Source organism: Choloepus didactylus, chromosome 6, assembly GCF_015220235.1.
Source record: "Choloepus didactylus isolate mChoDid1 chromosome 6, mChoDid1.pri, whole genome shotgun sequence".
Taxonomy (NCBI): Eukaryota; Metazoa; Chordata; class Mammalia; order Pilosa; family Megalonychidae; genus Choloepus; species Choloepus didactylus.
This window is the reverse complement of record NC_051312.1, coordinates 154,200,276-154,217,633: the sequence shown is the minus strand read 5'-3', so window position 1 is coordinate 154,217,633 and position 17,358 is coordinate 154,200,276. Positions and strand designations below refer to the sequence as shown.

General features: G+C 55.8%; 1 protein-coding gene across 8 annotated transcripts in view; it reads left to right on the top strand.

The window, feature by feature from the left end:
* IGSF9B (immunoglobulin superfamily member 9B) overlaps positions 1-17,358 on the top strand; it is a 61,973-nt gene that overhangs the window by 24,358 nt on the left and 20,257 nt on the right. For 7 of the 8 annotated variants that reach the window (XM_037841992.1, XM_037841990.1, XM_037841996.1 and 4 more), the window contains exons 4-17: positions 1,973-2,124; positions 2,468-2,585; positions 3,627-3,768; positions 4,191-4,336; positions 6,756-6,898; positions 7,196-7,336; positions 7,424-7,540; positions 7,795-7,945; positions 8,728-8,851; positions 11,041-11,216; positions 12,172-12,398; positions 13,205-13,289; positions 16,749-16,910; positions 17,274-17,319. In XM_037841992.1, coding sequence (XP_037697920.1) covers positions 1,973-2,124; positions 2,468-2,585; positions 3,627-3,768; positions 4,191-4,336; positions 6,756-6,898; positions 7,196-7,336; positions 7,424-7,540; positions 7,795-7,945; positions 8,728-8,851; positions 11,041-11,216; positions 12,172-12,398; positions 13,205-13,289; positions 16,749-16,910; positions 17,274-17,319 — 1,930 coding nt within the window. The remainder of the gene's footprint in view (positions 1-1,972; positions 2,125-2,467; positions 2,586-3,626; positions 3,769-4,190; positions 4,337-6,755; positions 6,899-7,195; positions 7,337-7,423; positions 7,541-7,794; positions 7,946-8,727; positions 8,852-11,040; positions 11,217-12,171; positions 12,399-13,204; positions 13,290-16,748; positions 16,911-17,273; positions 17,320-17,358) is intronic. The other variant, XM_037841991.1, reaches the window with a different exon arrangement.

Here is a 17,358-nt window from a genome sequence, read left to right as displayed (position 1 = left end):
GAGGTCAGCCTATTTCTAACCTGCACTATTAATTACAGGGCACTTGTAAAACAGATTTAAGCCTGGAAATGCAGCTGGCAAGCTAACACCTAATTCAGTAAATAATGGAGACTCAAACCATTATTTTCCTGAAAATGCTAAATTGTTCAAAGAACTTTCCTGATTAGCACCTAAATAATAAAGCAATTATGTAATTAGTAATTAATTTGTCACTTCAGGACCTAATTTAATTTATTATCTTTTCTTTTAAGCTTGACACTAGAGGTAATGGAGGCTGAGGATGTGTTAGCAGTGCTGTAGGGGGCAGGCTTGGCAAGGGAGGGGATGCTTTGCATCTCGTCTCTGTTGGGAGTTGAGTACATGTATGTTCCGGGGTGGGAAGAGGTGCCTGGAGGTGAGGATTCCAGGGTCCCTCTTCCAGGATGGGGACCGATTTTTACCATCATTTTTAGTATGGCCTTAGACGGTGGCTGGGAGTTGCTTTTCCTGAGGATGCGTGTTGTGTGTGCTTTTGTGTGCAATGACATGTGCTTCTTAGTTCATTCAGTGTTCACTCCCCAGGAGCCCCTGTGTGCCCACACTGAGCTGGGGCTTTGGAGGTTATAAGAGAATGTGATCTTGCCCTGGCTTTGCTCCTTAGAAGGTTATGAGTTTGCACTGGTGTTGGCCTGCAGGGGTGTGTGTGCACCCTTCATTCATTCATTCATTTGTTCATTTTATTCCTATTTGTTCATTCAACAATACCCTTTGGGCATTCAACTGCATGCCAGGAACTGTACTAAAAGCTGATCCCTGCTCACAAGGAGCCTCCATGCTAGTCACAAGGGCAAAGGAGCGGGTAAATTCCCCACACGGTTTCAGCTAATGATGTGTTCTCTAAAGAAAATAACCAGTGTTAAGGGGATAGAGAAGGCAGGAAGGGCAGCTTGCATGGGCTGGCCAGGCAGGCGGAGGCAGCAAGGAAACAAGATGTGAATGAAATGAGGGAATGCAATCTGGAAGCAGATTCCCAGGCAGAGGGGACAGCAGGTGCAAAGGCCCTGAGGTCAAAAGTTCTTGGCACATTTAAGGAACCCAGAGAAGGCTGGTGCAGTCAGAGCATGGTGAAGAGGGAGATGTGGTTGGTGCTGAGGCTGGAGCAGAGCAGGGCTGGCTCATAAAGGGCATGGGGAGGGGTCGCTTGAGAGGAGAGGCACCTCTCGAAGTTTCTTGTCAGTGCCTCAAGGACTCTTGGGGACAGAAATGGCAAAACCAGCAGCATTCTTTTACGTGTCCACATTTGACAAGGTCCTATCACAAACTTCGTCTCATTTATTTCTCAATCAACTCTGCAGGGTGGGGGATTTAGGTAAAGCCCAGAGAGGTTGAGTTGCTTGCTTAAGGTCACAAAGATGGCAGGAGAGGACCTGAACTTGGGCTTTGGGTGCTTTGAGACGAGCACAGAACAGCCAGCCCCAGTCCAGCTTTGTGGGGCCAAGATTTTGGCATTCCAGAGGACCGTCAGGGCTGGTGTTCAGAAACGGGGTGCCCTATTTAATCAAAACTCCAAGCAGGGGGGATGCAGCCTGACATAATCAGAAGAGAAGGAAGCAGGGAGAAGGGAGTGGCCGATAGAGCAGGCCGTTTCCTGGGAAGAGTGGGACTGGCTGGCCTTGGCCAGGCCTGGATGGGGCCCTGTTTCCCAGCTCTCCTTTTAGGGAAAAGTCTAGAATTTGGGTCCAGCTGGACCGAGTTTGAATTGTGTCCACCCTACCCTCATACGATAACAGCAGGCAGAGTGTTGACCTAGCTCTACCTCTTCATCTGCACACCAGGGATCATTGTCTTCATCTTGCCTGTGGCCGGCAGGTGTCGGTGCCTGGTACGGGGCCCCCATGTGAGCGTCAGTGATGACTTGGTGTTTTGCTGTGTGTGCGCCCCGTGGCAGCCCGCTTGGCTCATCCCGTCGTTCATGCTTTGGTCTCCTTTCCAGCTCCTCCCACCTTCACGGAAACACCCCCCCAGTACATCGAGGCCAAGGAAGGTAGCAGTGTTACCATGACCTGCACAGCTTTTGGGAACCCGAAGCCCATCGTCACCTGGCTCAAGGAGGGGACACTCCTAGGTGCTAGCAGGAAATACCAGGTAGGGCGGCCTCGGTCGGGCCAGGGTACCACAGGCACTCTCTCTCTCCCACCCTCCCTTCTCTTTGTTTCCCCTCCCTTCACGTGTTTGCAAATGTCACGTGCAAAGGCCCAGAAGGAAAACTGTCCATCCACAGTTTGTGGCTTGGTGGATGTGTCTGATGGTTGGGAGGAGATGGAGGATGAGAAGTGCCTCTTTCCCTATCCCCTCCACCCTCCAGGTGCATGAGACCCCAAGGCCATGTCGCCTCAGCCTCTGTAGCTGGTCCCTTTCTCCCTGAGCGTAGCATCAGTGCAGCCCTGGGGGGTGCTGGGTGCTGAGCTCCCTCTGTCCTTGGCTCCAGGTGAGTGACGGGAGCCTGACAGTGACATCAGTCAGTCGGGAAGACAGAGGTGCCTATACCTGCCGGGCTTACAGCATACAGGGGGAGGCCATCCACACCACCCACCTGCTCGTCCAAGGTAAGAGCGGTGCCTTCGGGCTCTTTATCTCCTGGGGCTTTGTCAGGGGATCTCCAGCCCAACAGAGCCAGGGAGGGATTTTCCCAGGGCCCAGTGCTCCACTGCTGGTGATGAAGCTAAGCTGGGGGCTCCCCTCATCCAGCACTGTGGCTGGGGGCTTCCGGTTGCTTCCATTTTCCTGCCTCTGTCCTCCCCCGGGTCATCCTTCTGTTAGTGAGGACATCAGTACAGAGATGAGATAGGATGTGGTCCAAGCCCCGGACATTTAAATAACATCAGAGCTTTGGCAGAGCTGGGTCTGCAGCTCAGGGAGAAGCTCGGGCCCAGGTCCCCCAGGAGGTGACAGTGGGCGGCAGGACAGAGTGGTCCCTTCCAACTGTCCCTGTGCCCCTCCCCGCCAGAGGAAGCGAGTGTGTAGGCAGGGACAGCTGTAACAGCAGCACGTCTGCCCGCCCTGTTGGCTGACCTGAGTGCAGCAGCCAAGGCCAGGCCTGGGCAGCCTCGGTTAGAGCCTTGGGAGGGATGGCCAGTCAGCTGGGCTCTGTCTGGAAAGTCAGCGCCGGGGACGGTGGGAGATTTGCCCTTCATACTCTCTGCCTTGCCTTCCCGCCTTCACCGGGAAGTAGCACGAGATGACTTGGTGCTGGATCTGGATTTGAACAGGATGGGCCTTCTCCATCCTGCATGCCTTGTGCTTAGGGAGGGAGGGCCAGGAAGGGAGTGTGAGCCTGTGTGCAATGGACAGCTGCTTTGGGGAGCCCGGGATTACAGAGGGATGGTGCATGGGGGTTGGGGGTGCCCGTGTGCTTGAGGAGGTGTCAGCTGTGACTTAGGGCTGGGGCACACAACTGCAGGGAGGCACGGGCACCGACCCAAAGCATCCTGTGCCACCTGCCACACAGCTCTGGGGCCGGTGCTGCCCCACCCCCCCAATTGCCAGGGTTCAGGCGCCCCTCCCTGGCCATCTCCAAGCTTCCAGAGCACCTGCCCAGCAGCCCCTGGCAGGCGAGGTCACTCTTTGAGTGCTTCCTGTCTCCCCAGGACCTCCTTTCATCGTTTCCCCTCCTGAGAACATCACTGTCAACATATCCCAGGATGCTCTGCTCACCTGCCGAGCGGAGGCGTATCCTGGCAACCTCACCTACACCTGGTACTGGCAGGACGAGAATGTCTACTTCCAGAAGTGAGCACCTGCTTGGACTCTCTCCTGGGGCTCGTCCATCAGACCCCCGGAGGCAAGGCCTCTGAGCAGCAGCGGCCTCAGCCTGACTTTGGGGCTTCGGGAGCCCCCAGAGAGGGGGGTGGTCCCCTCTGCATTGCCCCTGTGCGAAGGAGAAAGATGGAAGCCTGTGTTGCCATGTGCAGGGGGCCCTGGGGAAGACCAGGTTGGGCTAGGTCTCCTTACCTCATCTATGAGGGCAGGGAGGACCTTTTCCTGGTGTTTTACTGGAGACCCCTTCCCCACCTGCTGGCTCACACCCATCTCCCCCTTGTAGTGACCTGAGCTCAGGGGCTGGGGTGCTGGGGGGATCACTGTACCCTGCTCTGATGTCTTGCAGGAGCCTGTCTTCCACCTGCCGGCTCACACCCCTCTCCCCCTTGCAGTGACCTGAAGCTGAGGGTGCGCATCCTGATTGACGGGACCCTTATCATCTTCCGGGTGAAACCAGAGGATGCCGGGAAGTACACCTGTGTCCCCAGCAACAGCCTGGGGCGCTCCCCCTCGGCCTCGGCGTACCTGACCGTGCAGTGTGAGTAGGGCCAGGGGGTTCCGGAAGGTTCAGACCACACGGGGCTGGAGGGAATGTGGGTGGAGGACTGACTGAAGGAAGGAAGGAAGGAGACTGGAGAGGGTGTGGGGCGTGGGCTGGCCAGGTGGGTGGGGCCAGGGTTGCAAGTGTCCTCCAAGGGCAGGTGCACCCACCTGGGCCAGCTAATCCATGTCATCACCAGGCTCTGGCTGGATCGAGGATAAGCAGAACTCTGGTCCTTGAATTGAACCCTGGCCAACCCCTCTGTACCTGGGACGAGTCGCTAGTTGGTGCTCTTTGCTTAAGTCCCTGAGGGAGTGTAGCTTAGACTCAGTGTAGCATCAGATTCCCGCTCGCCGGGGGCTCTGCCTTCCTGCCTCTGCAGATTGGCGTGTGGGACGAGGGGGAGGGAGAATTCCCTGTCCTGGGGTGACCAGCTGCAGCTCCATCAAGATGGGAGTCCATGTGGCTTTCTCGTCACTCTTCTGGAGTCTGCTGGAGATCTCAATGAATGGGCTGCTCTCCTTATCCCAGAACCATCTTTTCTGTGTGAGGACAGTCATCAGTTTGCTAATTTTTGATTCTTCAGCTGCAGTTGGGTGTCCCCCCGCCCTGGCAGGCTGAGCAGTGTGTGTGTGTGAGTGTAAGAGAGAGAGAGGAGTAACGAGGGTTAATTTCTTCCTTCTGACTTGCAGATGGCCTGTCACCCGGGCAGCAAGGGCTGTGTGTTGTTGCTGGAGGTGACATCTCTGTCGCTTGGGGGCTGGTGGGGTAACGGCTCACACCTAAGGGAATGGGATGGCAGGTGTGAGACGGGCAGCAGCCCAGAGAGGGGAGCCAGGAGTTAGCAACATGAGCTCGAGGCAAGTAGAGGAATAATCGGTGGCTGAGGGGGCCGAGCTTGTCCTCTGACACCACGACACCAAACTGGGCATTGGGACACGCTGACGAACCAGCATTCCCATTAGCTTCTCATTTCTGTAGAACGATTTTGCTGGTGGGGAGAAGACATCATTTCTCCACCTCCATTGAGAACAGCTTAAAAGGACTTTTTGCCTGCTGTATTATAAGTCTCAAACTTTTAAGAGGTACGAGGCCCAGGCAAAGCTGTGTGATCCCAGAGAGCACATCTGACCCACCTAGACCCGTAGTAGGAGCAAGGAGTGGCTATGTTAGTTATAAACCATGTGTGACGTGCTCCAAACTGTGCTGGGTTGTGACAGATCTGGAAGAGCACACGGTCTAGTCCTAGCTGGGGTGGAAGGGCAGTGGGCAGGGGGAGAGTGTCCCCAGGGCTGTTCTCGGCTGGGATGGTCAGGCCCCTCCTCCCGTAAGCCACAGGTTGTCGTCTGTCGAGAGAGGTGTTTTGGTTTTCCTGTCTCTCTCCACCACCACCACCCACCCCCACCTTGTCCTTTTCTAACCTCCTTGTCTTCCAAGGGAATTCAGCGGGTTGAGATTTACAGGTGGGTTGAGACAAGGATCTTTGTTTCTGCTAAGAGGCAGCATTCAGAGTATTTCCCATTCATAAATGCTTTGAAAACCTTGGAGGGAGAAAAAAGAATCTCTCCCATACAAAAGTAGGAAGCTAGGTCTAAATATATAACTCAGCCTGGTATTTATGTAATGCTCTTCTCTAAAGGGCTTGAAATGCTTAGAAGATACCCGTTCATTCATCCTTGCTGCTTCCCTGGAAGTTCTGGATCTTTCTCCTTGGTAGCCCTCTCCTTGGAGTGGGGTGACTCACAGGATGTGCTGGGGCCCTGGGCTGCTCTTTGGAGCACCTTCCCTCTGCTTTGTGGCCAGGGTTGGCTGTATATTCAAGCCCCACAGATGGGTAAACTGAGGCCTAGAGAGGCTGCCTAACTAGCAGAAGGGGGAGGGAGTGGGGAGGAGAAAAAATTGGCAGCTGCAGTTATGGCTGCAAGCACCTTGTGGACAGAGCTGACATTCTCTTTGGGTGAAGGGAGTGGAGGGAGAGTGGGCCACCTGCTGTCCAGGAGAGACCTGTGCGGAAGGGAGTGGTCAGATGTGGGCACTGAGGTCAGGAGTGTAGGGGCTGGGGGAAATGGGCATGGGAGGTCCTGGTAGACAGGCAGAGAAAAGCAGGGCTGTCATTTACGGGGCCTGCAGACGAGCTTGCTGGCATGAGCTTTGAGTGTCTCCAAGCATTTGAAACAGAAGTCCCTATAAATGCAGTGGGCTGGACAGACTTTGCAGGCTGCAAGCTTGGGAGGGTGGGACTGTCATCCTGCTGCTCGTGGTGTCCCCCTGCCCAGGAGGCTCTAAGTACGTGTTGGCTGAAGGATGCACGACAAGAGAGGCAGTGCTGGGGAATGGCTTGTGGAGGGCCTCGGCGTATGGTGCCTGGCCTCCTACCTCATCACTGGCTTCTCTCCCACCCCATGCCCCTTTGCAGACCCAGCCCGCGTCCTCAACATGCCCCCTGTCATTTACGTGCCCGTGGGAATCCACGGCTACATCCGCTGCCCTGTGGATGCAGAGCCTCCGGCCACCGTGGTCAAGTGGAACAAGGATGGCCGCCCCCTGCAGATTGAGAAGGTGCTAGGGGATGCACCCTCCGTGTCCCACACGGCTGTTCCAGGGCTCTAGTTCTCTCCCGAGCGTCCCACACCAAAAGCCGGGCAACCAAGAGCTGCTTTGCCTAGGGGGTCCCAGGTCAGGCAGGGAGTCCTGCTTCCTGCAAGTGTCCTCAGGCGGGTGGGCCACCAAGCCGATAGCAGTGCTCTGGGAGCCTTAGCTTGGCTGCCCAGCTCGTGTCTTCACCTGGGGTTGGGGAGGGATGGAATACCCTCTCCCTGACTGCGGCTCCCCTCTCTGCTCTGTGTGCTCCGGCAGAACCTGGGCTGGACCTTGATGGAGGACGGCTCCATCCGCATCGAGGAGGCCACAGAGGAGGCCCTTGGCACTTATACCTGTGTGCCTTACAATACCTTGGGGACCATGGGCCAGTCTACCCCTGCACGACTTGTCCTGAAGGTGAGGCGCTGGGGCTGTGCGTGGCTGATGGTGCATGGGTGCACACAGACACCCGACCTGCTGGCTTGGGTGTGCTCTCCTCTCCAGGACCCCCCGTATTTCACGGTGCTACCGGGCTGGGAGTATAGGCAGGAGGCCGGCCGGGAGCTGCTTATCCCCTGTGCTGCCGCCGGAGACCCCTTTCCCGTCATCACCTGGAGGAAGGTACCTTTGGGTTCTGGAGCTCCCCTGGTGGCGGGGGTGGAGGGGCTGCTGAGGGCAGAGGGTGACTTCCTAGAGCAGGTGGGGGGGCTCCGGGGCGGGGCTCCGGTTAGGGGTCTGGCATAGCACCCCCTGCAGTCCCCTCGCGGACTCCTGAGATGCTGTGGCTTCTCTTCCTCCCGTCCTTGACCCGGCCCCCCACCCCTGCCCCCTGCCCTCTGCCCTCTGCCCTCGCCTGGCGCCCTTGTTTGGCCAAGGTAGGGAAGCCCAGCAGAAGCAAGCACAACGCCCTGCCCAGTGGGAGCCTCCAGTTCCGCGCTCTGAGTAAGGAGGACCACGGCGAGTGGGAGTGCGTCGCCGCCAACGTGGTCACCAGCATCACTGCCAGCACCCACCTCACCGTCGTCGGTGCGGGGGCGGGGCGGGGGCGGGGCCTGGTGGGCGGGGTCTGGTGGGCGGACCCTGCGGAGGCGGTGCCTTTCTTAAGTCGGTCCCTGCGCCGCGCAGGCGCGTTCTCGCGCACGCCTGACTCCGCGGGGTCTGTGGCTCCCGTCTTCGGGGACTCTGTTTTTGACGGGGAGGGGCCCCATCACCCACCGTCTCAGGTGGCAGGGAAATGAGGCACCCCCTAGGTAATAGTTATCTAGTGCAGAGTTCTGAGAGGGCCCGATGGGAAAAGGAAGACTGGAAGAAGTGGAGTGGGGGAAGGGTAGGCGACCAATCTTCTAGGAGGGGATGGGAGGAGCCCGATAGGGGGAGGATGGAGGAAGGGGAGGAGAGCAGAATGAGGGAGAAGACTGCGGTAGGAGGAGGTTACTTGTATCCCATTTCCTGAAGCACCAGGCATTATGCTCCCATCCCCTCTCCTTAAGGTGTTCCAGGACCCCACACGGGTAGCCGGTCCCTTCTGGGGGCCCACAGCTGTGATCATAGCAATTGCCAACAAATTGGGAGTGTTTCGCACAAGTGTTAGGTTCTGTACCCAGAGGGGTGGACGCCTCGCGGTTTAACTCCCCCACGGTCCCAGGCGAGGGCTGGTATTCGCCCATCGCGCGTTTGTCAGAACCCGGGCTGGGTGGGGAATCAGCACCCTTCCACCATCGCAGCCTGTTACGTGGTGGGACCGGGACTCAAACCCAGGCCGTCCCTGGAGGCTAGAGGTGGGTCTGAGCGTTTCCCTCTGGTTTCAGGCACCAGCCCCCATGCCCCGGGGAGCATCCGGGTCCAAGTCTCCATGACGACTGCCAATGTGTCCTGGGAGCCAGGCTACGATGGAGGCTATGAGCAGACATTCTCAGTCTGGTACGGGCCTCTGTGAGTCAGCCCCGCATGCTTTGCTCTCTGCTTCTTTCCCCTCCCGACCTCAGTTAGTCCCTGGTGGGGGGTGGGGGGTGGCAGGCGGGTCATAAGAACAGGAGGTGGCTCTTTGCCCGCCAGACCTCCAGATGGCGAGGCATGCTGAGATGGTGACAAGGTACTGTGGGGTGTGAGGGGCTCTGAGCGTTCCCAAAGTCCCAGCCCTGAAGGCTTGGGGGCTCTGGAGGGGCTGCCTGACTCTTCCATCACCTGCTGCCCTCTTCTTGGCCTCTCTTGCTGCCCTGTGTGTGTGTCCTTGGTTCATTCTTCCTCTAGGTCCCCCTGACCTCTGTGGAGTCTGGATGACACCCCTAATCTTCTGGGGCTTTGTGAATTAGCTCAGCCTGAAGCTTAGAATTTAGCTTTTATCCTCTCTCTTCCCCAGTGGTTCTGGAGAAGCGGGGCTCACCTTCTCAGCCTTGTCTTCAGCATCCACTTTTTCTCTCCAGGACCATGTGCTTCTCTCTTGATTTTATAGCTCCACTATTTATTTAGTCAGATGCAGTGATCGGAGATCTGCACCCAGTCTTTGGGGGACTGTTCTCAAAAGCACATGAATCCGGGTGAGGTCAGGGGGTAGAGAAGAGGTGGGAAGAGAAGCCATAGCTGACTCCCTTCCTGCCACATGAGGACTCTCCTCTCCTGAGCTGAGACCCGTGGCTCTTGCATCATGGAGAGGTCCTTGAGCAGGAGTCCCCTGCCTTCCTCCTCGTTAGACACCCCTCTTCCACCCAGGGTCAGATCCAGAGGGGAACTCGTGGGGGACCAGGGAGACCCTTTCCCACCTTCTTGACAGTGAAGGATGTTGTGAAGGGAACCTGCCCTGGTTCCATCATGGGTTGGTGGGTATTCCCCCAGACCCTGAGCATCCTGGCATTGAGTTCTCGTTAGGTGAACTGGACCTAGCTGGCAAGCTGGGGCCTGGGAGGTGGTCCCTTCCCTGGGTTGTAACCAAAACATCCAATCACCGCCCCCTTATCTCTACTCCTTCAGCAGCTGAGGGTAGCGGACACGCCTGACAGCCCTGCCCAGTGATGGCTGCAAGGTCCTGGAGCCACCAGGCTGCGTGGCCAGGGAGGGGCATATGGTGTGGCTGAGCCATGTTGGGGAATGTCTATATTGCGGGTCTGGGTGTCAGAGGGGGCTCTGTGTAGTTTAGGGTCTCCCTTGCTGCTTGTCCCCCCACCCTCACCCCACCTCCCCACGCTGCTGCTCATCTGCATCCCTTCATCACATTGTGCACACTTCTTTGGTGCCTGGGGGTTGGGGACACCTTGGGGGATGGGGGTTCCCAGCACAAAGGTTGGGAGGTCTTCTCCCTGCTTCTCATTCTGACTTCCCTGGCCCTCTGCAGACTGACTCAGACGTCTGGTGTCTGGTGCTTGCCTCTTTCTGCTCTGCTTTCAGCCGCCCCGGCTCACCCTCCTGGGCGTCCACGGCACTGAGCCCTGAAACCAGAGGGGAGCCCGGGGGCATCTTCCGATTAGACTGCTCAGGGCTTCGGGTGGGGTGGGCGCGGCGTCTTGGTCCACAGGACAGCGTCTCCCTCCTGTGGCGACACGGCGGTACTGCGCCTGCAGGCGGTGGGCTCCAGCCATGGAGGCTTGCCCTCCCCCACCAGCTTCAGCTCTCAGTGCACCGAGGCCCCCAGTGGGGGATGTCCTCAGATGAGTGAAGCCGGATTACCCTGAGGGAGCCCTCTGGGTTGCCCTGGGTTTCCTTTGTGCTGCCTCCGGGGCTTCTTTCCCAGTCCTGCGTAGCTGACACACTCCTTGTGCTTCCGCTCTGTTATCCGCTACGTCCCCAGCGCGCTTACTGCCCCCTCAGTCGAGACCCCTTCATCGTGGGCCATCCTCCTCTCTGAGGTCCCAGGGTGGGCTTCTCCCACAATGCAGTTGGTCATTTGATGTGTGTCTCCAGCATCAGCGACTCTGCAGGGTCCCTTGTCGTGGAGGATGGAGGAGGTACCAGGGTGGCTGTGACGGGCGCCACAAAGCTGGGCCCAGCTGAGTCGGGTGGGTCCCCTTCCGGGTTCCTCACCTTCCGCCCACCGGCTCCCCCCGGAGGACCCCGCATGCGCCCTCTTCTCTCCAGTGTAACCCACCCCACCCCTTGCCCCCCATCCTCTCTCTCTCCTTTTTGGCCAGGATGAAGCGGGCACAGTTTGGACCCCATGATTGGCTGTCTTTGCCAGTGCCGCCGGGGCCCAGCTGGTTGCTGGTGGACACTCTAGAGCCCGAGACTGCGTACCAGTTCAGTGTCCTGGCCCAGAACAAGCTGGGGACGAGCGCCTTCAGTGAGGTGGTCACTGTGAATACTTTAGGTGAGGGGGGCCCCCGGGCTGGGGTGTCTGGAGGCTGTCTCCTGGGAGCCGATGATGCCAAGGGTGGTGTCTGCAGCCAACACGCACTGCTTACTCTATGCCAGTTGCCCTGCCAAGCTTTTTGGACAGTCATGCATGCTGTCCTCCCAACGAGGATCTGCCTCGCCTCTGTGGGGTCTCCTGGTTACCCCCTCAGCAGAGCCATTCATGGCCAGACACTGCTGTATCCTGGGGTTTTAGCCTTCCTTGTTAGGCCACGTGTTTGTGCTTTCCTCCCTCTGTACTGCCTGCTGGCTCTTCCCTTTGGCCCTGTGGCCGTGCTTGGTGGCGGGCGTGTGGCCATTTCTCCCTGCTGAGCCTTTTACTCTGTGCCAAGTCTCCCTCCTGGGCCCAGCTGCTCAGGCCTTCCCACCTGGCTGCAGTCACAGCTCCGCATCTCGCCCAAGCCTCATGGGCCTTTTCCAAAGCAGGGCAGATGGACATCCCCAGCCTTGTTCCCAGTTATCGTTCCTCCTGTGCCCCAAGGAGCTCCATTTTTGAGCCTCATTTTCTACCCTGGGCTGAAGGAGGGAGTCAAAAGGGTGCACTGTGTGCCGTGAGAAGATATTCCTGGTTCCTTGGAAGAGAACAGGAGAAACTTTAATTACATGCCACTTTTCCTCTCCTCCCTGTCGTTGCCATTTTGTCCCCCTCGGGGTGCTCTGTTCCTCATGTATGTTCTTTGGAATCACTCTGACGTGGAATCCTGATGTGCACTCTGGGTCACCTGCCCTTACTTTGGGAGGGCTGTTTGGGTGACGCCCTCAGGCCCCTCAGTGCTGCGGACACAGGAGCCAGGGTGTGTGGAGGTTGCCCTGGTTCCGGACTCCCCAGAGATATGGTGTGGGCGGCGGGGAAGCTGCCACCTCTGCCTCCCCCATCCCACCTCTCTGTGTGTCCCCCTTCCCGGCTGCAGCATTCCCGGTCACAACTCCAGAACCCCTGGTGCTGGTCACCCCACCAAGGTGCCTCACAGCCAATCGGACCCAGCAGGGGGTGCTTCTGTCGTGGCTGCCCCCTGCCAACCACAGCTTCCCCATCGACCGCTACATCATGGAGTTCCGGGTCGGAGAGCGCTGGGACACGCTGGATGATGGCATCCCGGGCACCGATTTGGAATTCTTTGCCAAGGATCTGTCCCAGGTGAGAGCTGAGCTTTCCTCTGCCTCCTCCCCCCAGCTTCTGGAATTGGCACCATTCTTTCTGAAGACTTGGGGAGCTCTGGGGGACCCAACTCGAGCTTTGGAGGGCAAGACATGCACTGTCCGTCACCGCTATGCCTGTGCTCCCCCAGATCAGCAGCTGCCGGACTCGGGCCTGTCCTTTAGGGGTTCTGTTCTGAGCTCTTCCACCAGCTAGGGCAGGACAGGCTGAGAGCCCTGTGTCTGTACCCGAGCCCTGCCCTGGCTCCCTGCTGTGAGTCTGACCCAGGAGGGCAAAGTATTTCCCAGAAGCATCGTCTTCTAGGTTTGCCCAGGGAAGATCCCTCCTTAAACAATTTAGAACCCCTGGTGGGAAATACATTTTCCTTTTTTCCAGCTGACCTCTTCTAAGCATTGGGGTTCCCCCACCCGGTGGAGGAAGCAGCTTGTTTCATAGATACAGACACTCATCTTTCCTCTGTCTTCCTTGCCCAACATATTTGCTAGAGCCGGCTCACAGCGGGTCCCGAGACCCCAGGGGGCTCCCTCTTCCCAACTTGGCGTGCAGCAGCCTCGCGTTGGCAGCTTGAAATCAGCCTCGGTGGGAGTATTTACACCACAGAAATTGGCAAACACCCCAAGCCAGAGATTTAAGAAAATGTTTAAAATCCCGGAGAGCTGGTTGTTAAATGCTGAGGCTGCCACTGTCCCAGGAGGGGTCTTGGGCAGGCCTGTGCCGACGGGGGCACTGAGGGGTGGCGGGTGTCTCAGGGCCCCCGCCTAATGAGCTTGTCCCTGGGGCTGTAGGACACCTGGTACGAGTTCCGGGTTCTGGCCGTCATGCAGGACCTGCTGAGTGAACCCAGCAACATCGCCGGAGTCTCCAGCACAGGTATTTTGGGGGGCAGGTGGGGTGGCTCTCTTACAATATAGAGATGGACTTACTGATACAGGGAGAGAGACTTGTTTGACAAACTAAGGAGACCTACAGTTGGAACGGCCTCGGCACTGTAGCTTATTTAAGCTCATGCTTCTGTTTCCATGAGAGATGGATGGTGTTTTATCAAGCTAAAGGGGTGGGTTTGACAGGTTCTATCAGATGCCCACAGAAAGAAATTCAACAAATCTCTGCTCATTGCAGCAGTCGAACCAATTTCAGTTCTGTTTGCTGTAAATTGTTTCCTCTAGTTCTCCACTCTGGCGGGGGTGGGACAGTGGAGGGAAGAAACAACAGGTCAAGAACACCCATTACAAGACTGTTATAATTACATTTGTTTTATTTAGAAAATTGTTGTTTGGTGGCGTTTCCCTCCCCTTCTTCCTCTCTCTAGATTTCTTCAGGCTAAATAAAGCTGACTCCCTAGCATTTTCTCCATTTGTCTCTCTCTCCTGGCTCGGGGCCCATCCCTACACATCCTCCTCCAGCAACACAGCAGGGGCCCTCCCTCAGCAAAGTGGTTCCCTTGGTGTGGGAAGAGGCTCTTGCTTCGCAATCTGCAGTGACACTGTTTCCTTGGGACCCACTGGCGAGGATCTCGGACAGCAAGCCCAGGGCAACTTGGGTTACATTGAGGGAGAGGAACCAAGTGATGGGGACTTGGCTGGAGTGGGGAATGCAGCTCTCATTTATGCGGCACACCGGGGCTTGCTTTATTTATTTATTTTAAATTTATTATTAAAAAAAAAATTATACGTCCTAGAGGCAGCAGAACCTAGCCTACCCCTGTACCTGGCTCTCCTTGAGGGAGGGGCCCAGGGAGATGGAGGAGCAGGGACTAGAGTTTGCAGCCATGGCCAGAATAGAAGACCTAGGGGTTTTGCAAGCTCATTTCTTGAACTGTCCTGCACTCGGCAGCTTTGTGCCTGGCTTCTGAGGGGAAATGTTCGTGGCTGGGAGACAGCACGTAGGTAGGCACGGATGCAGCGACCCCATTTCTGAGGCTGGAGCAGTCACTGTCTATTCAACCAGTCAGCATGATTGCGAGTATTTTTATCCGTCATCATTATCGACACGACAATGGATTCTGGCCCAATAGATTTTTCTATACAGATGTTCCCCTTGATGAACCTAGTCTAAGAGAGGAACTCTGTGGAGAAGAATACGATAGATAGGGGTCTGTAGGGATGGGGTCTTGTCCTGGTGCTGCCGCTGGCTGGCTGTGTGAATTTGGTATGGGGTGAGGCTCAGGCCCTTGTGTGTAAAACGAGGGAATTGGAGCACCCCTTTCTGACTTTCCCACCAGCTCTGGCTCTCAGTCCCTGACATAACCAGGGCATGCTGATCTGAACTATGGGAAGTGGCAGTGCCTGTAGTGTAATGAGTTAAAAATGGATGGGTTGGAATTCTGTAGTGACAGTCCTGTCACTGCTCTGGTATTTACCCTCCAGGAGCCTTCACGTCTAGTCTCTCATTTTGTAATGAGACAGCATGTATAAGGGAGCAGACACTGGACTGGAAGTCAGAACTCTGGGTTCTAGTTCAGGCACTGATTCGCAGTGGCTATATAAGCAAGTCCCCCAAGCTCAGCAAATCACAGTGTTCTCATTTAGAGAATGAGAGTAAAAATAGCTGCTTGATCTCCCTTATGGGGTTAACGTGAGAATATCTGATCAAGTGTATGAAAGTGCTTTGCAAAATGTAAAGCACCAGACAAGTATAGATTATTATTGGAATTATCTCCATGGAGATAATATGTAGATGTTAGTTTCTTCTTTACCAAGCTATGCAGAAATTATTTGACTTCTGTAAACCATCCAGTACTGACACCTACACCACTACTGACACCATCAACACCAACACCAACACCATCAACACCACCAATACCACCAAAACCACCACCACTACCAATACCACAACCAACACTGCCATCAATACCATTACCACCACCAATACCACCTCCAACTATACCAATACTACAATCACCACCATCTGCACCACCACCACTACCACCAATACCACCACCACATTACCAATACTATCACCACCACCACCAATACTACCACCAAGACTACCACTAACACCACTACTACCAACATTACCACCAACACCACTACCAACACTGTCTCTAGTACCACCACCACCAATACCATCACCACCACCATCACCACCATCAACAAACACTACCTCCACCAACACCACTACCAGTACCATCAACACCACCACCACCACTACTTCCAATACCATTATCACCACCACTACCACCACTAATACCAACAACACCAACACCAACACCCTGAACACCACCACCACCACCAATACCACCATCACTACCAATGCTACCATCACCAATACTACCACCAAGACTACCACTACCACCGTTACCACCACCACTACCAACATTACCAACACCACTATCAACACTGTCTCCAGCACCACTACCATCACCACCACCATCACCACCATCAACACAAACACTATCTCCACCAACACCACCAACAGTACTGTCAACACCACCACCACCACCACCTCCAATACCATTATCACCACCATCACTAATACCAACACTAACACCAACACTAACACCCTGAAACCACCACCACCACCACCAATGCCACCATCACTACCAACGCTACCACCACCATCACCAATACTACCACCAAGACTACCATTACCACCATTACCACCACCTGTCATTACCACCAACACCACTACCAACACTGTCTCCAGTACCACCACCACCACCACCATCAACACAGACTGCCTCCACCAACACCACTACCAGTACCATCAACGCCATCACCACCACCACTATCTCCAATACCATTATCACCACCACTACCCCCTCACCATTAATACCACCACCAACACCAACACCAACACCATCACCACCACCACCAATATCACCATCACTACCAACACTATCACCACCACCACCAATACTACCACCAAGACTACCACTACCACCATCACTACCAATGCTACTACCACCAGCCATACCACCATCTCCAACAACACTACCAACCACACTACTACCAATACTACCAGCACCACCAATACCAACACCACTACCAGTACTATCACCAACACCACCCAAACCACCACCAACATACCACTACCAACACTGTCATCAGTACCACGTCACCATCACCACCACCATCACCCCAATACCACCACCACCACTACCAACACTACCTCCACCACCACCATCACCAGCACCATCACTACAAACACCACTCCCCCTACCACCCCACCACCCCACCACCATACCACCATACAAACCTCTTCAATATCTGAGTTGAGCATGGAACCTGAACCTTAATGTTGTGTGTTCTACAGAGGCAGAGCAAGGCTGAGGAGGGCCAGGGGGCACTTGGGATGGGACTCATGAGTAACCCCTGCCCCTCCCTGCAGACATCTTCCCGCAGCCAGACCTGACTGATGAAGGGCTGGCTCGGCCTGTGTTGGCGGGAATCGTGGCTACCATCTGCTTCTTGGCAGCTGCCATCTTGTTCAGCACCCTGGCCGCCTGCTTTGTCAACAAGCAGCGCAAGCGTAAGCTCAAGCGCAAAAAAGGTGGGTATCTGTCCCCCCCACCCCCTCACTATACCAGGCCCAGTTTCTCTATCAGGAGAGACAGACACTTGTAGCAGGATCTCCCTTGAAAATAGGGAAAGTGGGATCTTGGCAACAGCTGCCAGAAGGACTTGATTTGAAAGAGGGAGTCAGGAAACAGGGATGGTGGTGGAAAGTCCATGGGAAGACGGGACTTGGTGGCGGGCACAGATCACTGAGCTGGAACCCAACGATGCCAAGTGTCAAAAGGAGCTTTGTCCCCCTGGGTGTTGCTTCAGCCCTGATGACACCTGGGGTTGAGGATGCTGAGTTTCTTGTGGTCTCGGCTTCAAGGGGCTCTCTTCCCTTTCTTTGTCCTTCCAGATCCTCCGCTCTCCATCACTCACTGCAGGAAGAGTCTGGAATCTCCGTAAGTGTCGGTCATAGGATAAACATGCAGTGGCTATTT